Source organism: Argentina silus (assembly GCF_951799395.1).
Source record: "Argentina silus genome assembly, chromosome: 7".
Classification (NCBI taxonomy): domain Eukaryota; kingdom Metazoa; phylum Chordata; class Actinopteri; order Argentiniformes; family Argentinidae; genus Argentina; species Argentina silus.
In genome coordinates, this window is record NC_139661.1 from 491,607 (window position 1) to 519,325 (window position 27,719).

Below are 27,719 nucleotides of genomic sequence, written 5' to 3' on the forward strand. Positions count from 1 at the left end.
GTGGGGAAAATGTTTTACATTCTCTTTTTGCCATCATGTATACAAACAAATACACACACAATAAGGTGCTCATTTTTATTTGCTGTCAGGATTTAGTAGTCTTTGAGGACCTCAGTAAAGCGCTATCCCTTTTATTGTAATTGTAAACTTATCCCCATGTACGTTTTCATTTTAAACTGTGCATTGTTGTATTTTCTGTTTGTGTTTTTTTTTTTTTTTACATTTCAACAATAGGTGCTACAATGACCAATTGCACTCAGAGACAGTCCCAAAAACAATCACAGTTTGTCCAGGAAGTTGTCAAGGGCTGGGATGCCCTCCTTGAGGCCTTTACGTTTGCGGGTCTCCGCGACCACCTGGTACGGTCGACTGTTTTCATCAAAAGGGTCTCCTGGCAGGATCTGCCAGTGGTCAAATATACACTGAGGGAAGGCCTGGCCGCCAGTGTTGGACCGCAGGTCCGCTGTGAAACCTGATAGGCAAAACAATTAAAATATTTATATGTGGTAATCTATAGTTTTGTGATGATTTCAACAGTTTTTAATATGTTGGTTCACTCTTATTTTCATTGTCTATGCTGTGCATGATATTTTGCTTCCTCTGGGTACAATTATTCACCCAAAATGAGTGTTTTTTGTATTTATTCAGCAGACAGCATTTATGGAATTTGATTTTGTGGTGGAAAAAATGCATACTAACCAAGAGCATTTTACTAAATTATACAGCTGTGGATGATGTGTGTGAACTTACCAAATGATTCATTGACAGGGAGGTATGCCTTCACTACAAAGATAGGTGTTCCAGCAATTTGGGACTCCTCAAATACGTGGCCTCTCTTCCTGTTCAGTACTCCATAGATTCCTCCAACGACTTGCTCTGGACACTACATTTATAAAAAGAAAATATAGGCCTTTACCATGTGCACGCAAGAGGCTGTGTCATGTTGCACAACCATTCCCTCCACATTCAACACATAAACACCTACTGTACCTCTATTAACCTACCAACATTTGTTCAAATGGTAAAGTTTGCAGTCTGCTGTTTTTGTGACCCATCTGTTCCATTTCAACCCAAGCTTAGAGTCTGAAATGGAACTAGGCCCATATGATACAAATAGACCATAGACATGCACAGAGTAGGCACATCCTGTCTTTCCCATTCATGGCATCTGACAGCATGAGGGATGCCATGTCGTCAACTACAGTAGGGGTAGCTTTTCCATTAGAGACTGGGTCCAGCTCCAGACTATTTTTGTGCCAGGCACTGGTGGGTTTTTGGGTGCGTTGTGTTTTCACTACCCGGGGTGATTCTGAGGCATTCGGGAGAGCAGGGAGGAGCAAACTATCGACGTGGTCAGAAACACGTTTTGCTGCGAATTTCACCTTCAAACCAGCATGACTACTCGCAACTGAAACAATAAATGTCAGTAATTGTCCGATTTTTTTTCTAGCAGCAAATTTCTTAGTAACATGACTTTGAAAGTTGTGTGGTTTAATGTGAGGCATTTATTCATTTTGGAAATGTACACGAAAACTAGCATAGATTGTTCAGTAGTTAGCCAGCCAGATGAGCCAGTAATGTCCCATGACATGAAACGAGTATACAGAAACCCACAGCTGAGAAAACTTAATAATGCATACACTGTAAATGCTTCTAAACATGACTCCAAGCCAAAGAAATCAAGAATTACAATAGTCAGTTAGGTTAAGGGTACAAGACCTGTTGGCAAATCACAGCTTTTTGCAACGTCACTAGCATGTTGGCAGCTAAGTTGCTGTAACTTCCTCGGGCTACAAGTTTCGTTAATAGAGTATTAACTTGTCTGGTAACAATTTATGCCACTGGCAATGAATATAAGGGCTTGAGATGAGTTAACGGTTAACCCGAGTTTTCAATACCATGTCTAGACAGCTGTCCAAATAGATCTAGTTTGCTTGCGAAAGGATCAAAACTTAATGTTTAATGCCAAGCCGTATACAGTATCAAGAAATGCTCACTTTGATGCAAGTTGGACATTGTATTTGAATGAAGTTCAGTCAGGACACTGACGTAGGTTTAACCATGTATTTGATGAGAATAAATGAGAATACATTTAAACTTGGCGTAATTGGATGGCACCGCTATGTATAGGTCCCTGCCTGGAGTTTATTTGACCATAACATACAAATACCAATATGGCAGAGAGCCCAAGACTTATCAAACCCCCTGTAAGTAGGCTAAAGAACGACCGAGCGGGTGGATGCTAGGGGTGGTGGGTGGCACGACCAACAAATATTACTTTCATAGCCGGTGATCATGTTACACTGTTTAACTATGGTGGAGTGTTACAACTCGGCTGCTTTTAAGCCTTATCCCTTGAACATGTGATGGATGTTTTTGCGTAAGCTGCTACCTAAAGGACAGCTGCGCCGTTCGACTTAAAATGCCCTGTCTGAACTAACACAAGCTTCATCGCTGTAGTGTACATAATAAAGGTGTAGCCTACAAAATTAGCCTGGGCTATTTGGCATTTTGGATGTTTTAACTTGGCATAACACAGTTAGTTCTACCAAGGACAGGAATGATTATCAATCTATTCATTAAAATGGGACAGCTGTGGATTTTGTCGTGTTATGCCAAGTTAGCCCCCGGTGTAACCAGGCCGTTTAAGAAGAAAAAGTGGCATTGGTGCATTGGACGACAGCAACATGCAAAACAATACATGCTGGACCTTTAATAAAAGTTTCTAAATCTATAAAACAATTAATCTTTGAAGGAGTATAGGAGTAAGTTTGGGAAATAAAACTTGGTTGTGCACTGTCACACACCTCCGTTAATAACAGATGTTCTGTGTTTTCCTAGATTCATTTATTATGTGATTTTCATTAAAAAAAACAATCTCAAAGTACTGCAGTGAGTGGATTAAAAATAATTAAAAACAACAACACAGCTGATGCAAAGGACAAGGACAACAAGGAACACAGCTAAAATTGAAGGCCTTTCTCAAGAGGACGGTTTTTAAAAGAGTTTGTGGTTAACTATCAGAAACTTCTAATAATATTTAAAATCACTGCATATTTTCAAGTTGATGAGTGCATTACAAGAATTATGATTTCAAAGTCCTAATGAACCTAGATTTATTGCGTGCAAAACAATGCTGTTACACATTGTATAGCCATTACGAATGAAAATATCACATAGCCTTAATAACAAAAGCCTGTTGCCCAATATTGGCATATAATAGTATATTGTAGTCTATAAATAAAGCATGTGTGCTTTTGATTTCCTGGGCAAAACAACATAGCACCCTTGTAGACTATAGTGTCGGCATGCTCTTAAACCTTGAATTGAAGGTTAGATTGAAGTCTAACTTCATTAGGTACACCTTGCTAGTACCGGGTTGGACCCCCTTTTGCCTTCAGAACTGCCTTAATTCTTTGTGGCATAGATTCAACTAGGTGCTGGAAACATTCCTCAGAGATTTTGGTCCATATTGACATGATGGCATCAAGCAGTTGCTGCAGATTTGTCAGCTGCACATCCATGATGCGAATCTCCCGATTCACCACATCCCAAAGGTGCTCTATTGGATTGAGATCTGGTGACTGTGGAGGCCATTGGAGTACAGTGAACTCATTGTCATGTTCAAGAAACCAGTATGAGATGATGTGAGCTTTGTGACATGGTGCGTTATCCTGCTGGAAGTAGCCATCAGAAGATGGGTACACTGTTGTCATAAAGGGATGGACATGGTCAGCAACAATACTCAGGTAGGCTGTGGCGTTTAAACAATGCTCAATTGGTACTAAGGGGCCCAAAGTGTGCCAAGAAAATATTCCCCACACCATTACACCACCACCAGCCTGAACCGTTGATACAAGGCAGGATGGATCCATGCTTTCATGTTGTTTACACCAAATTCTGACTCTACCATCTGAATATCACAGCAGAAATCGAGACTCATCAGACCAGGCAACGTTTTTCCAATCTCTATTGTCCATGTTTGGTGAGCCCGTGCGAATTGTAGCCTCAGTTTCCTGTTCTTAGCTGACAGGAGTGGCACCCGGTGTGGTCTTCTGCTGCTGTAGCCCATCTGCTTCAAGGTTCGACGTGCATACCTTGGTTGTAACGAGTGGTTATTTGAGTTACTGTTGCCTTTCTATCATCTCAAACCAGTCTGGCCATTCTCCTCTGACCTCTGGCATCAACAAGGCGTTTTTGCCCAGAGAACTGCCGCTCACTGGATATTTTCACTTTTTCGGACCATTCTCTGTAAACCCTAGAGATGGTTGTGCGTGAAAATCCCAGTAGATCAGTAGTTTCTGAAATACTCAGACCAGCCCGTCTCGCACCCATGCCACATTCAAAGTTAACTTAAATTCACTTAAATCACCTTTCTTCCCCCATTCTGTTGCTCGGTTTGAACCTTGAACAGCAGGTTGTCTTGAACATGTCTACCTGCCTAAATGCATTGAGTTGCTGCCATGTGATTGGCTGATTAGATATTTGTGTTAACGAGCAGTTGAACAGGTGTACCTAATAAAGTGGTCGGTGAGTGTATCTGTCCGCCAACACTTGTAACTTGTACCCAGCATGAGGTGGAAGCAGGGCCCTGGTAAAACTACACAGACCCATCACCAGTAACATTGATGAATCAAAAACAATCCCTAAGCCTGGGAACAGAAGACAAGATTTGGAGAAAGACGAGACACAAGGAAACCTGTGAGGAGATTTTCGCATTTCAAATTTCTCAGCCCCGGGAGTTCCATCAGCATACAGTAGGTACATGGTCAGGAGCATGTATGCTGGAGGCAAGACCGCAACTGTTGCAGAAGAGATGAGGAGATACAAGATACAGAGCCCTGTGAATGTAATGGGACAGTGAAGCATTTTTTCTTTCTGAGCCAAAAAATACTGCCATAGCAACTAGGGGGTTTTTCAGGGCCAAAAAGTGGAAAGTTCTTGAGTGGCCAAGTCAATCTCCAGATTTAAATCCATGCATTTCATTTGCTGAAGAGGAAACATAAGGCAAAAAGTATGAGTACTTTATTTAGACATTATATTATTTTTTCCAATACTTTTGAAATAGTGGTAGTATGTTTAAAAATGTTTGTACTTTCTAAATGGTGAACCCAATCTGAAAAAAACAACATTGAAATAAAGCTGAGAATCTCTACTTTGAGTAATTTGATTTCAAATCCAAACTGTTTGAGTATAGAGCTAAAAGAAGACAAAATGCTTCCTCTTTCCAATACTTATGGTGGGCACTGTATATAAGGTCTTCAAAAAAGGCAGTTGCAGTAATACATTTCAGTTGTTGATTGTAACTAAAGTTACCGGGTTGGGTCAGGCTTGAATTTTCAGGCCTTTAAAGCTGTAGTGCTGGATCAGACCACCATCTACTGCTGAAGTACAACTCAAACTGAATCGCTAATCCAAGAGGAGGCAGAGTGAAGTTCAACATACAGCAGCTTCAAGACATAGGGACAGCTGAACTATACAACATGACACTACAAAACAGGTTCTAGGCACTGCAGGAGCTTAATGCAGGAAATCCATGACCATTCATAGATGAGAGCTGGATGAACATCAAGTCTATCTGGAAGGATACATGTGAAGAAATAGTCGACAGAAGAAAAAAACAAAAAACCTTGGCTCAACCAAAGCAACTGCACACAAGGAATACCAGGTGGCTAACAGAGGTAAAGAAAGGAGTGCGTTGCAGTAGTCAAGGCAGGAGATGACAAGTGCCTTGACCAAGAGTTGTGCTACTTCTCTCGTGAGGAATAGACGTATCCTTCAGATGTTGTACAGGAAGAATCTACAGGAGTGCGCTGCTGTGATGTTCACTGCACAGGACAAGTGGTTGTCAAGGATTACCCCAAGATTCTTGCCTGTCTGGGAGGAGGTCACAGTGGAGTTCTTGACTGTGATGGAGAAGTCTTGGAGAGGGCAGGTTTTCCCAGGGAGGAAGAGCAGCTCAGTTGTGTCAAGGTTGAGCTTGAGGTAGTGGGCTGACATTGAAGCAGAAATGTCTGCAAGACACACCGGCATGTGTCGCCAACCTGAGACACTGGAGCTGAGTTGATTCAACACTCCAGCACAGCAGGTGGCAGTGAATCACCAACATTTGATTTACATCCACTCAAATCACAGAAGATGAAGAAAGTAGACTAGATGGCGCTCCCCATATAATCACAGTTAATATGTAGGGGAGTGGGCCCTCTAGTGGTTCTAACCCACCTGGATCTCCACCAGGTAGACGGGCTCCATGAGTCTGGGCTGGGCGGTGAGCATGCAGGCATTAAGCACACGGCGGGCTGTGGGGATGATCTGACCACCCCCTCTGTGGATGGCGTCAGCGTGCAGCGTCACATCATGGATGTCGAAACGCACCCCCCTCATGTTCTCCTCGGACAGGGAACCCTAGCAAATGAAGACAACAAAAACACAAACACATTTTTACGTTTTAAAACTTTTGAATGGTGGATAGGTGTTCTGTGAAATTGTAATCCCATTGAGTTACATTTATACACTCACCCTCTTGGTGTTAAATAATTGAATATACATATTGATTATAATTAACAAAGTGAGTGCATTTTTCTCCTGAAACTGCTTTTTCCTAGATTTATGGCAAAAATAGCTAGCTCGCGCCAACTTTATAACATTGCTAGGTGGCTAGAATTACAGAGTGTGCCCCCTCCCCAAAATACCACAGACAGATCTTTTTATAAATAATTATGATAAAATGTGGGCTTAAATATTAAGTTCAGTAATGAATTTAACATTAGAAAAATATTAAAACAAGAAAAATCTGAGGGGGCACTCCTTTGTGCCCCCTATAGGCATGACGCCTCTACATGTCTACATGAAGATGTATTCATGTTTAATAAGAATATCCCCCATGTGGAGAGGTTAACATGCGTGGAGTAGCCCATGATCTACGACTACAACACAAAAGACAACTTGATGGTGTGTGTGTGTGTAATTGCTTGCTTTAATAGGCTATAGGCTATTATTGACAGTTTCAGAAATCTTTTTGTCCCCCTAGCATAGTACAGAAGCAATATAAGATACAATATTTGTTTTATATCTCTATGGTGCAATCTCCTGGTGAGCCAGTGTGTGATAGCACCAATGAACAGGCTTGTAAATAAACAGTATGGAATAATTTACCACTCTCCCATTGACATTGGTCTGCATAGTCTGCTTTGTGGGCTTTGGTAATGAATCGCTTGTTGAGTATCTTGGATTCATATGTATTTGGCTCTATCTAGCATGCATTGGCTGGCTCACCCGGAAATAGCGCCAATGATGAAAAAAGCAGCTTTTGACTCACCTCCTTGGTAGCCCACTGAAACCCTGCCACCATGCTGTCCTTGATCTCGTTCAGGTACTGAACCCCTTTGGTGATGTCCACCAGGATGTTGGGTCCGGTCCCGTCGGGCCCGAAGCACCAGATTTTACGGGCCTCTGTAACTTCCCACTCATACTTCTCTGCCAGGTAGCGGGCCCTCTGCTTGAGCTCCTGTCTGGAACTCACATCTCCTTTGTCGATGTCCTCGGCCAGTCCATCTGGGAACGGACGTGCCTTCATGAACAGCCGGTTGTGCTTGTTGGGGGACTTGGACAGGCAGACCTGGTCCGAGTCCTCGCTCACTGTCTCACGGTACGACACCACTGGGTCTGATTTCTGTGTGGGGACACAGTGACAGGAGATGGGTGTTTTGTGGACGGGAAAATGGCAGGCAACAGAAATGTGTGCATTTTTGTAACTGAATACTTTTCTGGGCATTCTCTTTTCCATTAGACAGTGTGGGGGTCTATCTTTCATCTGAGTTTGCCCATTCTATGCAACTTACTTACAGTGCCTTCGGAAAGTATTCAGACCCCTTCACTTTTTCCACATTTTGTTGTGTTATAGACTCAATTTAAAATGGATTAAATTAAAATAATTTGCCATCAATCCACACACAATACCCCAGAATGACAAAGCGAAAACAGGTTTTTAGAAATTAAATTTATAAAATTTAAATACAGAAATACCTCATGTACATAAGTATTCAGACCCTTTGCTATGATAGTCTTAAAATTTGCTAAAATGCAAAAATGTCATCAACAAATCACTCAATAAGTTGAATTGAGTTCATCTTAATGCAAGGATAATACTTCATGTAATTTTGGAATGAATATCTTCTCTGATTTGCATAGGAATCAATTACACACTGTGTAGATTAGGATGTCACTACAACTCAGCAAATGTCATAATTTTCTCTTGATCCTGACAAACTACCCAGTCCCTGCCAGTGACAAACATACCCATAACTTGATGCAGCTACCACTATTCTTCACACGAGAGATGGTGCGGAAACTGCATTGGATGTGCTGGATTTGCACCAGTTACATCTACATTTACATTTATGACATTTAGCATGACATTATGACGCCTTTATCCAAAGTGACTTACAACAAATACATTTGTAAGTAAGTGAATCATCTATCCATCAGTCATCATAAGATAGAGTAATCAATGCTCGGACCAGGGGCCATAGGCAGTCACAATGCTAGAAGAAGGAAAAATGACTTTTTTTTTTTTTTTTAACAGGAGAGAAACTTGTAGTGGGGGTGAAGAGGTCTTGAGGAGGGACCGTTAAGATGTAGCCTGAAGAGATGGGTCTTCAATCTACGGCGGAAGATTGGTAGTGACTCTGCAGTCATGATAGCAGTGGGAAGCTCGTTCCAACAGCGGGGCGCCAGGACAGTAATCCATGTAATCCACTGCATCGACGTAGAGGCGGCGGTGCCAGTCTTGGAGAGGGCAGGCTTTCCCTGGGAGGAAGAACAGCTCAGTCTTGTTAAGGATGAGCTTGAGGTGGTGGGCTGACATCCAAGCAGAAATGTCTGCAAGACACGCAGAGACACGTGTTGCCACCTGTGAGTCAGAAGGGGGGAAAGAGAGAAAGAGTAGCGTGTCATCTGCGTAGCTGTGGTAGGAGAAACCATGTGAGGAAATTACCGAGCCAAGAGATTTGGTATAGAGGGAGAACAGTAAGGGCCCTAGGACAGAGCCCTGGGGGACCCCAATGGTGAGGGCTCGTGGAGAGGATCTTCTCCACGTCACCTGGTAAGAGCGATCGGCCAGGTAGGAAGCAAACCAGGAGAGTGCAGAGCCAGAGATGCCCAATTCTGAGAGGGTGGAGAGAAGGATCGGGTGATTTACTGTGTCGAATGCAGCGGACAGGTCCAGACGAATGAGAACAGAGGAGAGGGAGGAAACTCAAGCAGAGTAGAGGGCCTCCGTGACAGCAAGGAGAGCAGTCTCAGTAGAGTGCCCAGCCTTAAAGCCGGATTGATGAGGATCAGGGAGGTTGTTCTGAAGGAGGTAGTGAGACAGTTGGTTAGAGACAGCACGTTCAAGGGGTTTAGATAAGAAGGAGAGAAGGGATACCGGTCTGTAGTTATGGACAGCAGACAGGTCAAGAGTTGGTTTCTTGAGAAGAGGCTTGATTCTGGCTGTCTTGAGAGGGGGGAAAAATCTGATAAACCAGAGACCAAGTGTAGCGCAGTTTAACGGGTTTGGGAGGAGAGGTAGCAGTGTTGGTGAGAGTGAAAGAGCTGTCATCAACCTTCTTTTCAAAGTAGGTGACAAAGTCATCCGCAGATAGGGAGGAGGGGGAGGTGGTGGGTTGAGGAGTGAGGAAAATGTGGAGAACAGTTTCCTTGGGTCAGAGGCAGAGGTTTGAATTTGGGAATGGTAGTAAGACGCTTTAGCAGCTGATGCGGATGAGGTGTAGTTGAGGAGGAGAGAGAGATAAGGTTCTAGGTCATCAGGGAGGCCAGTTTTTCTCCATTTCCTCTCAGCTGTCTGGAGCCCTATTCTACAAGCTTGCAGGATGAAGGATGAGGAAAGAGTGGACAGGAGGGTGGAGGAGGCTGCATCAGTGGATAGAAGGAAGAAAGATTCAACAGAGGGTTGGGCGGATAAGAGAGCGGTGATTGAGAGGGTATGCAGGTTGCGACGAGAGGATACAGTGTGGGTAGAGACTGTTGTCCCATCGACTGTGCTTTTTCCTCTCCACCATTCAACTTTGTAGATTTTTGTAAGTCTTCCCAGGCCTCAGGGTCGCATTCCTGAGCAGTTTTATTCCTCTCCATTTGCTCAGTTTGTAATGACAACCTGATCCACACAGTGTGTAATTGATTCCTATGCAAATCAAAGACCCTATAAAAACAGATTAAAAAAAAAGATATTAATTCCAAAAAGGATATTAATTCCAAAATTATACAAATTATTATCCTTGCATTAAGATGGACTCAATTGAACTTATTGAGTGTGTGGGGGGACATGCAGCGTTCGGCCTGTAGAGGGAGCTACAGGACCATGGCCGGGGTTTACAGAAGCGAGGCTTCGTTGCGCACCTGTTGCGAATGAAGCCTCGTTAACGAAATGGTTTAAGATGTGTGTGCCTCTGCTTTGGAAGGGAGGATGGCTGGAAAGCAGGTGACTGGAAAGTCAACCAGGTCCGAACGTACACTGATAAAATAAACAGGGTTTTCCCTCACCATCCATATCAAGTCCGCCTCTGTGTCCAAGGACGTTGTTACAGAGTGATTTGTTGATGACATTTTTGCATTTTAGCTCATTTTAAGAGTGTCATAGCAAAGGGTTTGAATAATTATGTACATGAGGTATTTCTGTATTTAAATTTTAATAAATTTACTGAAATTTCTATAAACGTGTTTTCGCTTTGTCATTCTGGGGTATTGTGTGTGTGTGGGGGGACATGCAGCGTTCGGCCTGTAGAGGGAGCTACAGGACCGTGGCCGGGGTTGTGTCGGCGAGACTTTTGTTGCACACCTGCTGCGAATTAAGTCTCGCCGGCGAATGTTTAAGATGGGTGTGCTTCTGCCATTTCAGTAAGGGAGCGAGGCTGGAGAAGCTGACGGCGAGAGCGGAGGAGAGCCGAGCCGAGCCGAGCACAGGACCAAAGGGCCAAAAGACATTGAACGAGGCTGGAAAGCCGAGCCGAGCCAGCAAACCCCTCTGTTAAAATAAACGGGAGAAAATCCCTTACCTCCATACTGCGTCTGCCTCTGTGTACAAACGGACATTGCTACAGTGTGGATTGCAAATTATTTTAATTTAATCCATTTTAAATTGAGTCTATAACACAACAAAATGTTCAAAAAGTGAAGGGGTCTGAATACTTTCCGACGGCACTGTATGGTCAATTAATTATTATGGTCTCACCTTTAAGGGAATACAGGCATGATCCTCCTCTAGATCCTTCAGGCAGATCTCCAGATGCAGCTCTCCTGCGCCAGCAACAATGTGCTCTCCTGACTCCTCAATAATGCACTGCCAGACACAAGGAAGGCCATGTCAGAGAGAGCTACACAGCTACATCAACCAACCACAGCGACATAAAACAACCATGTTTGTCTTCCACAAAGAGAAAATGTAGATCTTAGATTATTCACAGATCTTTTTTACTCCTACAATACATACTGCTTCTTTTTTATAGGAGCAAGGCGTATGCCACCACAGCGAAATTCAGTTAGAAGTTCCAAACAACATCTTCCATAATTAGTAATATAACTAATACAAGTAATATAACACCCCTGGCAGTAACAACATGTGTATACTGAAAACATGTGACTGTCGGGTAGGACAGCATTCATAAATGAAGTATTTCTTTCAAGGGATCTCATTCCCTGATCACTAGAAATTAAACATAGTCATAACAACTATTAGGAAGCTTTTAGAAATATGTTACATACTGGATCTTTAAAGTGTAGCTTGTTTATTTTTAGTAATAAAACAATAAACACTCCACTGAAACCTGAAAATAGCACCTACAGTGCCCTGCGTAAGTAATGGGACAGTAAAGCAATCTTTTGGCTCTATACTCCAAAAGTTTGGATTTGACATCAATGTCGAAAGTCTAAACCTCCCCCAACCTGCATTCCCACCTGAGTATGCCACTCAGAAATTCAGAAGAGGGGTGCGACGCTTAAATCATGGCAGGATCCCTTATGGACGAGAGGGGATGGCGGTGTCACGTGGGTACCGGTGGATTCCGGGTGGAGTGCCCAAGTTTGGGGGGCTGGCTCCATCTAGTGTCCTTGAGATAGAAGTGTCCAGTGAAGTAGAGAGCTCAGCTCGGGGGATGATGCAGGATGGGCTTAAAAAAGAGGTTGTCGAGCCAGAGGGGGAGAGGAAGATGGTGTTGTCAATGTTTTTCCTGGGGATCTCCCTGTTGTCAATGTTTCTCCTAGGGATCTCCCTGTGATGGTTCCCGCTCCTGCTCCGCTCCCTGTGGAGGGGCGGGTGTGGTCGGGGGTGGCGGATGGGGGGGCACCTACAGAGGCTGTGGCTACGGAGGCTACGGAGGAATATGTCGTCGGGCTCCTTTGTGACATGAATTACCTGCAGCTGGATTTTAATGCTGAGAGTATGTACTACTAATATAACCAGCAAAGAAACACACTATTTACTACTGTGTATTAGTAGTTATGTACTACTAATATGCTAAAAGTATAACCAGCAAAACATATTATATACTACTAGTGATATGTACTGCTAATGTACTGAATGTCTAATGGCAAGAAATACTATTCAAATAAAACTGATCAGATAACTTGGGTTTGACTTATGTTGAAAGGAGGTTTTACCTCTTTAATGATTTAAATGATGAAACTGATCTGTCTAACTATGTGTAAAGAATAAAGTTGAAATGTAATAAATTGGAAAGGGAAAGAAAGAAAGAAAGAAAGAAAGAAAGAAAGAAAGAAAGAAAGAAAGAAAGGGGAATTAAGTCAAAGTTGAGAGAAGTTGGGTTGAGTCCAGATGGCAGTTCGGATCCCTAAAGAGACCAGGTCTAACCCAATCAGGGTATCCACGACCAAAATCCTCTCCGGAGAGAGTTTAGATTCGGAAAGCCCCCAGTCTGAATTTCTGTTAGTATCAGGAGTAGGCTCTCTCTTTTTAGCTGCCTATATTCAGTGGAAAGGATTGCTAGAGGTTGAGTGACCACTTCACTGGCAGTGGGAGGTGGGCCATTGTATTCCCTCGGCTGAGGTTTTTTTGATTTCACTTTTTTGATATCTTGTCCTTCTTTTTACTTGGAGATTGGGAGTCATCGGAGTCCCTCGGCTGAGGGTTCGGTGATAGACCGGAGTGAGCCAACATATTGGGGGAAAGGGAGAACTACTCGGTATATAGATTTGCTGTAACTACTTTTCATCTTCTTTTGTATTTTTATTATTTTTTCCTTAAAACATTTTATTGATATATTGTATTGTCATGCTGTAATGCTTAATGCTTGAATAAAAAAAGTTTTATTAGATTTATACATAGCATATTACTTGCCACTTGAGATGATGTGTTATCCTCCTTGCTAAACATAAAAAGTTAGATTACACTGTGTATATTACATCATAGGATCTGAATGGTTATTCTACCACTTTATTGAAATATCCCCTTTAGATGAATTGTCCTCATCTATAAATTCAATTCCTGCAACCACACCAACTGGCACTCATATAAGAATTGAGCCGTCGTTAACCATTGGGGCTTTCATATGCTGAGTTCTGATTTGTAGGTCACTTACAGTGCTTAGTATTAAGCAGTAGCAGGGGAAACTGTGAGAAGTAGACGGTTAACAGCAGGGTGAATCTATTCGACACCAGCCTAAGATTATCTTTTAGAAACCTAGTAGGGTAAGACCCTTTAGGCAGAGGATTTAACCTGTTAGAAGGAGGGCTGGACCGGTACCCTGTACAGGGTATATTCACTGGGAGACATCAAACAATTAATATGAGGTTAAAGTAGAGATTCTGAGCTTTTATTTGATGGTATATATTGATACATATTGGTTTCACCATTCAGAAATTACTATACTTTTTATGTATAGTCCCCCTATTTCAGGGTACACAAATGGGATGGGAAAGATTTGTCAAATGTCCAAATTAACCACTCATGTTTGGTCAACAATACTTTGCATGCAATAACTGCCTGACTTCTGCGAGCCATTGACCCCACCAGACGCTGGGTATCTCTAGTGATGCTCTGCCAGGCCTATACTGCATCTTCAGTTGTCTCCTCTTCAACAAATGAAACAGATGTTCAATAGGATTTAAATCTGGATATTGACATGGCCAGTCAACAACTTTCCACTTTTTGGCCCTGAAAAACTCCTGAGTTGCTATGGCAGTATGTTTTGGGTCATTTTCCTGCTGTATGATGAAGCACCGTCCAATGAGTTTGGAGGCATTTTCTTGTATTTGGGCTGACAACATGTTTCTGTACACTTCAGAATTCATTCTGCTGCTGCCGTCAGCAGTTACATCATCAATGAAGACAAGTGAGCTAGTTACAGCCATACATGCCCAAGCCATAACACCTCCTCCACCATATTTCACAGATGAGATGGTATCCTGTGGATATTGGGATATTTTCTCCACACTTGCCATCACTGTGGTAATGTTAATATTTGTCTCATCACAAGACCTTATTCCAAAACTTTGAAGGCTCTTTTAGATACTTTTTAGCTAACCGTAACCTGGCCATCCTGGTTTTGTGGCTAAGTAGAGGTTTGCACCTTGCAGTGTAGCCTCTGTAGTTCTGCTGATGAAGTCTTCTATGGATTAGTGTTCCTGATCTGTGGGACAGTTGTTTTGGGAGTTTTCGGAATCATGTGAGCATTCTTCGGTCATCTACTGTAGAAGTCTTCCTTGGCCTACCAGGCCATTTGCAATTTCTGAGCTTACCAGCACTTTCTTTCCTTTTAATGACGTTCCAAACTGTTGATTTTGGTAGGTTTTAAGTTTTGGCTATGTTTCTGATACATTTTCTGAAAAAGCAAACGCAAACTCCAAAAGCAAACGTAAAGGCTAGAATCAATACTAGACATTGAGAGCTCTCTTATGCCTGCACAAATGATGTGTCAGAACACCTGTCAAGGCAATTTTCACATCACTTTTGGGTACCATGAAATAGGGGGACTATGCATAAAAAAGATGTGATTTTATGTACACAAATACCATCAAATAAAAGCTAAGAATCTATTTCAAATCCAAACCTTTGGAGTGTAGAGCCAAAAGAAGAAAACATGCTTCACTGTCCCATTACTTACACAGGGTATTTGTCCTCATAAATGCATTGACACCTACCATTAGCATATTCAGTTTGACCAATTCTGAATTGTTTATCCTTATTTGAAGTTAGCCAGTAAATCTCAAACCCCTGACAGTTCCCTTTTGTGTCTACTGCCCTCACACCTGAACCATGGGTCAGTCTCATACCTGAACCATGGCGTCACCCTCATACCTGAACCATGGGGTCAGACTCATACCTGAACCATGGGTCACACTCATACCTGAACCATGGGGTCACCCTCATACCTGAACTATGGGGTCAGACACACCTGAACCATGAGGACAGACTCATACCTGAACCATGGGGTCAGACTTGGCCAGGCGTTTGAGGCCCTCCACCAGCTTAGGTAGGTCAGCTGGGTTTTTAGCCTCCACGGCCACTCTCACCACGGGACTGACGCTGAACTTCATCACCCTCAGGTTGTGAGCGTGCTCAAATGTGGTGATGGTCCCGGTCTTCACCAGGTACTGGTCAACACCGACCAAACCCACTATGTTCCCACAGGGCACATCCTCGATGGGCTCCACGTAACGCCCCATCATCAGGATGGTTCTACGGCAACAAATAATGATTAAAAAGCGTTTTGGATTAGACACTGGTGAAAAAATACATTCCTATTTTGTAACCTTACCATGGAGACATTCAGACATTATTTACATAACATTTCCCATCATTTGAACTGTCTTTTGACTTGTTTCAGATATTTTTTAAGATAAGACAGCAGATAAATTGTGCCAAATATTACATATGCATCACATGTTTAGTATCTGCACTCCACAAACCTCTGGATGGGTTTGATGTACAGGTCCTCCTTCTTCCCAGGTGTGTAGTTTGGGCCCATGATGCGCACTTTCCCCCCTGTGGCCACGATGCCAGAGAAGACACGGCCAAAAGCATAGAATCGACCCTTGTCAGTGGTGGGTACCATTTTGGAGATGTACATCATCAGTGGAGCTTTGGGGTCGCAGTTTTTGATGCCTGTATAGGATTAAGAGCAAGATGGCTGAGGACATGCTTGAATAAGAAAGGTGAGAACACAGAACTTTGTGACATTTGGCCTTTTTTCAAGGTGTTTCTTCCTGACTCACCAAGAGCAACCTCGTCGTCCCCAGGCCCCTCATAAAGCAGCTCACAGCGGTACTTTTGGGCTGTCACGGGTGAAGGCAGGTTGATCGTGATCATCTGGAGAAGAGCATCCCCTGCTGGCAGCCAGCGGCGCATCACTGCCTAGGGGACAACAACAACAGTGGCAACATTGTTCATGAAATTCATGTAGCTACACGGTCAAGACGTCCGACTGTAGTATTGTTGGATGCATGTGGATTATTGGACGTGTGTGGATTATTGTTGCCTGCTTTGACTATGCCATTCTAATTACCGCTTGTGGATTAATAAAGTCATATTGAACTGAATCAAGGGGTGAAGTTTGGGACACATGGCAAAGAAAACATCATATGGCAAATAATTTTCATTTTAGGAACTCCCACACCTGTAACCTCAACATCTATATGGACTACCTTCAGGAGTTGTTTCCCTTCCTTTTCTTTGTCATCAGCATCAAGCTTCACATCCAGTTTCTGGATCAACTTCTGGGTCTCCTCTGTCTTGAAGTTCATGATGGCATCAAAAACCTTTGGCAAAAAAAACTAATTTGAAAGTCCACTTACCCCAGATGTGTCTAGTTCGCTGGCAGCAACACATTTTTTTCTTTATTTCCACTAATTTTAATATGATTAATCCATTGATTTCCTTAAACAAACCTTGAAAATAGGATCCAAAACAAGTTGGCAGAATGTTCGTGGGAGCTTGGTGCCCTCTGCATTGGTCGCTGACTTGCTGAATTTTCCAGCAGCAGGATCAAAGTACCTGAGTAACACACACAACATCAGTTCATTAATTTATTGCTAACAAGTTTATAGCTTGGATTTTTGGATAAGATTTTAGCTTTAAAAAGCTCTAAATGCCCATAGTAAATTGGTAGCAAGAAGAGAAGGAGAATAAGTGGGAGAAATTGAACAATGTAGTTTAGGTGTCTAAAATCACATTTCAAAATATGGTGTTGGGGTTGAGCACTGACTGGCTAACTCACTAACTGCCACAGAGTTCTGGAACACTCACCACCTAGAGTGCCAAGTGCTTTATGTGGTATTTTTACACACTGAAGTTTCTTATGACCTACTTGGTTGGGAGCTCATATACCAGGAGCAACAAAAAGGAAGTCATATGTATAGCCTCACTGGCTTGATTGAGATCCTTATTTCCACACACAAAACCAACAATGACATGAGACCCATGGACCACTTGATTTCCATATGTATGTAAATCCAATCCAAGGCAGATGGATCATACTGTACATGGCATCTTTATCATCGGGCCTACCCTTCCTCCTAGACATTGATTGTTGCTTTTATGATATGGTTATATACATTTATTTTGCTTATGTATTTTTTGTTTAATATAAATAATTTGTCTATTTTATATTTTATTTTCTGCACTTTGAGATTATTCTTGTATAATGAAAAGCACTTTATAAATGTAATAAATTATTATTATTAGTATTACATGTTACACATACCCCAACACATACAAAATGATTAGCTTTCTTTTTAAATACTAACTTGTCTCCCCACAGTTTCTTCATCATGTCCTCCACCTTCTTGGTGTGTTGTACAGGGGACAGGTCTGACTTCTTGTCCCCCTTGGCTGCAAATTTGGCCACGTACATCTCAGAGAACTGCTTCAGAGTGAAGGCCCAGCCGTGGAGACCTGAGCCAAACCCAACCGTCCCCACCACTGGGTCCAGCTGCACCCCACAGAAAAGAGCAAGAGGCAAGAGACATGCTTTCAAGGTATAGCTCATCCTAAAATGACATTTCTGTGATGAACCACATACCTTCACTCTAGTTAATATACCAATACACTTTTTAAATCCATATCCAGATTATTGCAGCAGACACATTTTCCTATATAATGGAAGTGGATGGGGTCCAATTTTTTGCCCGATACCCTTGTTGTTGCATTGTTATTGAGAAAACCCCAAAAAATCATTCCAAACAAAGGTTCCACTGACCATGATGTTGCCCATCGGTCCGTGTTCCCCCTCTCCATAGGTGGAGATGATAACATTGACATTCTCCACAATGCGCTGGAACGTCTGGAACAGCTCATCGGGCTTTAGCTGCAGCTCCAGAAGAGCCCGGTCCATCTTATTCATCATCAGAACTGGTTTGATCCGCTCTGCGATGGCCTGCCTCAGGACCGTCTCCGTCTGGACACACACACCTGGTGAAGACGGAGAGATCCCTTTAATATGGGTGTGGCATGTTATCATGGTGTTCACCACTATATTATCATTGATAGTTTATGACTTAATTCCGAAGATAATCTCTTGTCGAGAGATTTTGTTTCCATTTCTATTGAACTGGATAAGTCTATGTGTCATTATGTGTGAAACAATACAGCTAAATCCTGCTAAATCTATTGTGGTATTAATTTGTATATAAGGCCTACTGTGTACAAATGTAGGTTAGTATGTTCATGCAGTTATGACGTACTCAGTTAAGAAGTCACCTTTTAGAATTGTATTAGTCATATGTACAGTCCCTATGGAAAGTCTACACCCCTTTCAAAATGTTCATCTCATCTATTTGAAATCAAAATACAATAAATTAGGACTTTTTCCCACCGATCTTCACAGCCGACGCAAGCCGTCTTATCTGTTGTGCCTGTGGCACTTTATCTGTCTCACCGTGGGAGAGTGAGAAACGTCCTCTCGATTCCTTTGTATGTCTTGACGTGTGAAGAATTGACATTAAAGCCACTTTGACTTTGACTCTGACTTTGAGCCTACAGGACAAGTTAAAGAAACTGTGAAAGAAACATTCTAAAAAAAATGTCAATCATTTATGACTGGGATGATACGGCCTCAGGGTCGCATCCCTGAGTAGTTTTGTTCCTCTCTATTTGCTCAGTTTGTAGTGACAACCTGATCAACAGAGTGTGTAATTGATACCTACTGTGTAGATCAGTGGGGGAAAAAATCTGAATTTAATTTAATTTGTATTCTGGGGCAACAAAAGGTGAACATTTTGAAAGGTGGTGTAGACTCTCTATAGGCACTGTATATGTGTGTTACAAAATATACTTACAAGTTGTTACAATGTAATTACATGATGATTTGTGTTAATCTCTCATTGAAGTCAATAATAAGTCAGTAATAAGATAATTATATATATATTAAAACATCTAGGTTGCTGTTTGTTTTGTGTATTGTGTATTATATCTGTTTTGTAATTATTTTTCATGAACATGAACAATAAAACAATTTATTTTAAAAAAATTGTAAACTTTACGCATGTATTATAATAAAATAAACAATAAAAAATAAAAGATTAAAAGAAAAGAAAAAAAAGTAACATTTTGAGTGAGTAAATTGCTATGTCAAATCAATCATGCATTTAGGTGATTCAAAGTTTTTTCTTAACCAATAGTAACCGCGCTCTTCTTCATAACTGTTGTGATTGCCTCCATGTGCATGACAACATGTCAGCTGCCGCCAGCAGGTCGAAATACAGATAGCAGATTAGATAAACAAATACAGGGCGCATTAGATAAACAAATACAGATGGCGCATTAGATAAAAAAACATGGATTGCATTATTTTGTAATCTCGGATATCTGTGAGCTACATTATTGTTACATTTCTAGCATTTCTAGCATTTCGCTATTAAAATCACACCAATACATGTGTACTCAAAGTGGTTTATAATGCTAAATAAAATAGCTCTCTCTCTCCTTAAACCTACTCCTTAAATGGTTTAAGGAAGTTTTCATTTGCATGACCCCTAGTGGAAGTGAAGTGATTTCTGGAGTACACTGCAACTGAGTTCAAAGTTCAACATAAGTGTGCTCTAAACCAAAGGTGCTGAGGAGAAGGCAATCACGTTTAGGCAGCTGTGAGGCTGTAAGGCTAGCTGACACACGAATAGAATTGTCAGTCTTTGCATCCATAGCTCCATCTATGAATTTGAGAGCAGTCTCTTCCCTCAGCTTTGTAGCTGAGTGGCAAGGCTGCCATTTGGCTGAAAATTTAATTAAATATTATAGCTTTTACTCAAATACTGCCTTAGTATATAAAGCAGAAATTATTTATTGTTCTTGCACAGTGTAGTACTTAAGCAGTGTATAAAACTGTAGATGCACAGTATTTTTAGTACTGATGCATACACAGAACAAATTGGTGGTGCTTGTATTGTACAGTGTTGTACAGTATTTCTCCTACAATGTATATTATTGTAGTACTTGTGTATGTGTAAGCCAAGCATTGAAAGCAGGACAGTAACTGCTGCACACAGTGAGCTTTGGACCTTTGAGGCCTGGTGCTCTCGTACCTGAGACACAGTCTACTACTACAAGAGCTCCGTCAGTGACCCGCAGAGCAGCAGTCACCTCGGAGGAGAAATCGACGTGACCAGGAGAGTCAATCAGGTTTATGAGGAAACCATTTCCATCCTTGCACTGTTTGATGAAGGCCAAGTCATTGTCTTTGAGCTCATAGTACAGAGAGATAGCTCTGCAAGGGGGGGCGACACATAACAATGTTATGTTAACCTGACAGAAGCCATTTTGACCACACATTACTGTTTCTCACATAGTGGATAAAGTGGGGTGCACAGCATTTCAGGCATTTGGTACAAGGCCAATATTTGCATGCAAGTGGCACAACTGTACCCTTCATACTCATATACCAAAATGATGATGCTGTAGGTTTACATGAGATGATGGCTAGCTAGCTAAATAGACAGCTTAATTATTCTTATATATTTTTCTAAATGAAGGCACATAGAACACTTCATTTTGGACTAGGTCTAGAATATTCAAGTAGATTTTCAGAGGAATGTACAGTGCCCTACGTAAGTAATGGGACAATGAAGCATTGTTTCTTCTTTTGGCTCGACACTCCAAATTTTGGATTTGAAATCAAACAATTACTATTAGGTTAAAATTATCAGCTTTTATTTCATGGTATTTGTGTACATATTGGTTTCACCACTCAAACATTACAACACTTTTTATGCATATTTCAGGGTACCCAACAGTGATGGGACACTTGGCTTGACAGGTGTTTCTGGTTTGTTAGATGTGTTCCGTCACATCATTTGTGCAGTCATAAGAGAGCTCTCAATGTCTAGTATTGATTTTAGCCTTTGCATTTGAGTCTGCTATTGGTGTCTGTCAACATCAATGAAAGAGACATCAATGAAAGTCAGGAAATCAGAAAAATCTATCAGAAACATAGCCAAAACCTTAAACCAACCAAAATCTACAATTTGGAGCATCATTAAAAGGAAAGAAAGCACTGGTGAGCTCAGAAATTGCAAATGACCTGGTAGGCCTCCTGTAAAAGAGCCTTCAAAGCCAAGGCCGGCGGTGGCTATGGGCAGGGGTGTGCTCAGCCCACCCAATCAAAAGTTAAGAAAAAAAAAATGTTGCTCAGCCAATGGAAAAATAGCACAGAAAATACCAGTACCGTTTCTAAGTTCTGATTGGTTGGGCAGCCTACAGCCCGCCTTCAAAGTTGCCCACTGCTCACCCCCTCTTCTTGTTGTGCAGAATCAGACCTGTCCACTGCACAGAGTGTCTCTCGGAGCATGCCAAGGGGGAGGGGTGCTGCTATAACAACTATGAACTCTGATGGCTCGGATTGCACACACACAGGGCAAAAGCAAGTATACATATGGTCCTACTACTCATGAAAAATCACACACTCAAATGCATAACCTGCTTTAGCTTGTGTATGGATTGGAACAAATTAGTGTTCTAAATGTTGCTTTGCACCAGATTTAGCTACAGGGCGATTTTCCATCAGCAGTCCATTTGCATCAACTCAAATGTATCTGTGTCTGCCAGACCCCTACCCAAAGTCCCGCCCCCAGCAGCAGAGAATAGTTCCCCATCAATCGGTGATTACTATTGTTCCACACACTAACAGATACCATACTACTGCCTATTTAAAGATATAATTACGGTGAATTTTCTAGAAAGTTTACTCATTCTCTCAGTTCGTGAATGCTGTGCTGCTAGTGAAAGCTTCAAAAGAAGCTTGCTAGATATATTCCATATATTCATTGTTATAACCTGTGCAAGCCATGCGGCAAAACGTTTTTCGACCTCTCTAGTTCCCTGTATAACTTCTTCCGTCACCACTATGTATGATGCTCCTTGTCTCAAAAGACTGCTTAAAATTCGCTGGACAAGCCATTATGATGTGACAAGGTGCATTGTTGAGAATGAAGACCGTCTTCTCACTATCCTGTCAGAGATCTCAGAGGATGATGATGTCACAGTTGATTTGTGCACTGAGGCATCAGGCGTGTTAATTCAAATTAAGAGGCATAATTTCTTTGAGATTGGCAAATTTCTAGTGCGGGTGCTTGGTGCCTTGAAACCAGCAAATGCAATTCTACAGTCTCAGTCTGTGGATATGTGCACTGCTTGTGAGGTTTTTGGTGCATCACTGGAGTCCTTAAGAGATATCCATAAAGATGATTGCTGGACAGAGCTTTCTCAGACACCTGCTGGGGATGATTCACATCCTCCAAAGAGAAGGAGAACATTGAGTAAACACCTTGGTGAAAGTGTTGTGCTCTCAACTGTGGGTCATACAGATTCTGATGATCCCACTATCAGTCTGTCAGTCTCTGTCAGTCTCTGAAAAGATCCCTGCTCAACATCCTTGACAGGGCCATTTCAGAAATGGAAAACAGATTTTCCAAGAAGAATGTAGACCTAATGACAGCCATATCCAGTCTTGTACCCAAATCTAGTGCATTTCTAAATTCCACCTTGTTGCGCCCTCTGCATGTGTTTGCTGGCACTGTGGCAGACGATGTCTAAAAAATGAAATTCTTGTTGCAAAACCAATGTTGGTCAAGAAATGTCCAAATGAAACAGACCTGTCCACTGTGTGTAAACACCTGCAGGAGTATAAGGAAGCTTTTCCTGTGTTGCATAAATTGTATGTGACAGTCCTGGTAATTGGTGTGTCTTCAGCATCATGTGAGAGTTCCTTCTCCACACTGTCACGAGTCCTAACCCCCTATCATCGCACCATGTTACATGAAAGAAAGAGGAATTTGGTGATCTTGGCCCATGAGAAATCAATAACAAATACCTTAGACATGGATGAATTTGTTAGAATTTTTGCCAAGGGAAACAGGAGACTGATGTTGTAGATAGATAGATAGATAGATGGATAGATGGATAGATGGATAGACAGATAGACAGATAGATAGATAGATAGATAGATAGATAGATAGATAGATAGATAGATAGATAGATAGATAGATAGATAGATAGATAGATAGATAAAAAGAAATATAGAAATTGATATATGACTGATATACTGTACATATACCTTCGGGCTACTAGTCCGCTTCTCTAACCTCTGGGCTACCTACCGCCCAAGTTGCCCACCTATTATTTCTACCAGCCCACTCTAATATAGCAGGCTAAAACTGGTCCTGTTCAAAGTTCTGGAAAAGGGTCTTGTGGACAGATGATTTAAAGATTAACATTACCACAGTGATGGCAAGAGTAGAGTGTGGAGAAAAAAAGGAGCTGCCCAATATCCACAGCATACCATCTCATCTGTGAAATATGGTGGAGGGGGTGTTATGGCTTGGGCATGTATGGCTTTGACTGGAACTGGCTCACTTGTCTTAACTGTTTATGTAACTGCTAACAGCAGCAGCAGGATGAATTCTGAAGTGTACAGAAACATCCAAGAAAATGCTTCCAAACTCATTGGACGGCGCTTCATTATATAGCAGGACAATGACCTGGGGCGCAGACTTCGGACAGTTATTGCATGCAAAGGATTGTCGACCAAATACTAAACATGAGTGCTTAATTTGGACATATGATGAATCTGTTCCCTCACTTTTGGGTACCCTGAAATAGGGGGCCTATGCATAAAAAGTGTGTAATTTCTGAATGGTGAAACCAATATACACAAATACCATCAAATAAAAGCTGAGAATCTCTACTTTATCCTCATTGTAATTGTTATATTTAAAATCCAAACTTTTGGAGTGTAGAGCCAAAAGAAGAAAACATGTTTCACTGTCCCATTACTTAGACAGGACTCAAACACTGTGTAAGTAAATGACTGTATACAAAACCATTAAACTGATGCTCATCATCATCACAACTTGTGCATGTATTGTAACATGTACAACATGCAAACTTCAATCATTTGGCCATGTGGTGAAGATATCACATATCAGATGATAAACCACTTGATATTCCTTCCACTTGTGTCAAGAAAGAATCTAATCCTCTGTCACAAATTGATTGTAGTACAAATTTTTTTTGAGCATATACCGACGCATAGTGTTTTATTCTAATGGGGAATGATCATCACTGCACAATGCGTTCACACCATACACCTTTCAGGAATACCTACGTTGACTTGATGGTGATACATCTCTCCTGCTCATCTTTCCTTGTGTCTGTAAACCTGGTCTCTCCAGCTCGCGCAGAGGCAATGATCCCTGCCTTACTCACCAGGGAGTCTGTAAGAGTGGATTTGCCATGGTCCACATGGGCGATCACAGACATGTTCCTGATGTTGGATTTTTTGTCCATGATCTCCCGGATCTGGTCTACTGTAAAGTTCACCTGAGAGGGGATGGTTCAGATGTGTCAATGATCACATAATTGTTATGATGCCTGTATATGTTACTCTTCAGAGGTGGCTCTTCAGAGGTGGAAGTAGAGAATCATCCTACATCCTACTAAATTTTTTTTTTTTTTTTAAACATTTCCAAAGTTATCCTTTTGAGATAAAACTATACAAAATATACTGACATGTCACCAAATACCTGATTAAAACCCACTGTTTTTCTATGTAGTCTCAACAGCAGCCACATACAGCATCATCACTTCCTCTCACCTTTTCCTTTTGCCGAGGAACTTCAGTGCACAACAGCAAACCTTCATCCCATAATCACTACAATAACTGCTACACAGCATCAGTCGTTGTCATCATATTAACAATGAAAGTTAAGAAACTAGAACTACCACGCGCAACCTACAATTCTAATCAATGTTTACAATCACGCAACAAGCAGTCACACCGGCAGGCCCCAGTGGCAATAAATTAATAAAACTGAAAAGCTTACCTTGAATTGGAGGAGCTGCCATGTTGGATAGCCTTAGCCAGCTAGCTTACATAAAACCATTCCTCTCTGAGTCAGGTTGTTGAGTAGGCTAAACTAGCAGCATTAGCTAAGGAAGTGAAAGGTAAACTAAGAAGCACTCCATCACTCTCCTTCAATAAATCACCAACAGTGTCACCAGCAAAGCACCAGCAAAGCACCCCCACCATCACACCTCCTCCTCCATGCTTCACGGTGGGAACCACACATGTAGAAACCATCTGGTCACCTTTTCTGCATCTCATAAAGACACGGCGGGTGGAACCAAAAATCTCAAATTTGGACTCATCAGACCAAAGTACAGATTTCCACTGGTCTAATGTCCATTCCTTGTGTTTCTTGGCCCAAACAATTCTCTTCTTGTTGTTCTTCCTCAATAGTGGCTTCTTTGCAGCAATTCGACCATGAAGGCCTGATTCACGCAGTCTCCTCTGAACAGTTGATGTTGAGATGTGTCTGCTACTTGAACTCTGTGAAGCATTTATGTAGGCTCTTATCTGTGGCTACTTTGAAGAATCTTTGCTGGTGCTTTGCTGGTGACACTGTTGGTGATTTATTCAAAATTCAAGGCACACTTAACCAGCATGGCTACCACAGCATTCTGCAGCGACATGCCATCCCATCTGGTTTGCGCTTAGTGGGACCATCATTTGTTTTTCAACAGGTCAATGACCCCAAACACACCTCCAGGCTATGTAAGGGCTATTTGACCAAGAAGGAGAGTGATGGAGTGCTGCGTGAGATGACCTGGCCTCCACAATCACCTGACCTAAACCCAATTGAGATGGTTTGGGATGAGTTGGACCGCAGAGTGAAGGCAAAGCAGCCAACAAGTGCTCAGCACCTCTGGGAACTCCTACAAGACTGTTGGAAAACCATTCCAGGTGACTACCTCATGGAGCTGATGCCAAGAGTGTGCAAAGCTGTCATCAAAGCAAAAGGTGGCTACTTTGAAGAATCTAAAACATAAAACATATTCTGGTTTGTTTAACACTTTTTTGTTTACTACATAATTCCATATGTGTTCTTTCATAGTTTTGATGTCTTCAGTATTAATCTACAATGTAGAAAATAAAAAAAACGAAGAAAAACCATTGAATGAGAAGGTGTGTCCAAACTTTTGACTGGTACTATATATACATATATGGACTGGGTATGTAATAGCCTAAACCTATCACTGGGCTGAGTGAATGAGATATGAATGCAGTCATCCAATCTGCTGTAATAGAAATAAGGCCATCGAAATCGTCCATGTAATATTGAACGGCACCAGCAGCCACTGATAGGAATTCCAGAGACAAATCTTGAATTTAACTCAGATGATTTCTCTTGGCCACCAGAGTGGTGGGAATTTGAGACAGAGAGTTAGAATCTTTAAAGTGCGAGCAGTCTGGCACGTCTATTTGGCGAGATACGCGCGCACAAGGGAATACCAACTCTTGGAATGTGCGGAGCCATAAGTGCGTAAAAGGAAATCAGAACAGACCCTCTACAGTATAGCGGTGTAATGATACTCTGACCCAAGCTCGTGCACCATGGTTTGGTATAGGTGCATTGTGTTACAAAAGACAAAACCATATCGGATTCCCAGTACTGTACACAACAGCGCTGCAAAAGCGATTGCACAATCTCTGGATATGAAATACGGGCCTCATTGGGAACAGTGGGCGTGCACATGCTATTTATAGCAGAGGGTAAAGTTATTCCAATATCTGTACCCCTGCAGGGGCAGGCAGAATAGGCTACCGAAATGAACGGTAGGCCTACTCAAAAGATAATAAAACTCTAAATCTGATAAGGGATAGGTATAGGTCTAAAACAGCTTGAGCAAAACATTCAGATATAAAGCACATGAACGTGTCCCAAGTTCAATGAAATTATATGTTGCGCACAAAGCATAACAGTGTATGATGAACAGCGCATGCTACTGTCTGTGCTTTACTTAGACATTGTGGCTAACATTGCTGTTTTCTAATTGAATCGACGTTAACAATAACATAATGTGTTATTACAATAACATCATAATTGTTTTCATTATAGGAATGTTGTAGGCTATTCTGTTCGCTTGATCATCACTTGCCAGGTACCATTACGTCATCGAAAATAACATATAATATGTTAAGAGGGACACTGTGGTGTTCATGATTAAACTCTTCTGATCCATTCTGATTACCTGCCATTTGTGATAACTAAGTTGCATTGGACAATAAAATATCGTATCTACCATTGTTGCGGTTCCCCAGCTCAAGACGTCCTCGGCTGTAAATACCGAACGGGTAACGGGCAGCACCTTCTCGGTCGTCGGAGGACTTGGGGGGGAAAAGGGAGAACATGACGCACGATCTCAGTTAAATGCTGTG

The 27,719-nt window shown here is 41.8% G+C and overlaps 1 protein-coding gene across 1 annotated transcript; it reads right to left on the reverse strand.

Moving 5' to 3' along the window:
• Nucleotides 1-277: 277 nt before the first annotated feature.
• eef2l2 (eukaryotic translation elongation factor 2, like 2) lies at nucleotides 278-27,662 on the reverse strand. Its single transcript, XM_083673808.1, has 15 exons — nucleotides 27,584-27,662; nucleotides 24,606-24,820; nucleotides 20,530-20,711; nucleotides 18,210-18,421; nucleotides 17,758-17,942; nucleotides 16,900-17,005; nucleotides 16,657-16,770; nucleotides 16,228-16,366; nucleotides 15,922-16,117; nucleotides 15,433-15,691; nucleotides 11,231-11,338; nucleotides 7,319-7,672; nucleotides 6,223-6,405; nucleotides 751-883; nucleotides 278-472 (listed from the first exon to the last, which is right to left on the reverse strand). Exons 1-15 carry the CDS (start codon nucleotides 27,584-27,586, stop codon nucleotides 279-281), a joined length of 2,583 nt encoding a protein of 860 aa, XP_083529934.1. The 5' UTR covers nucleotides 27,587-27,662; the 3' UTR covers nucleotide 278.
• Between the last annotated feature and the right edge of the window lie 57 nt (nucleotides 27,663-27,719).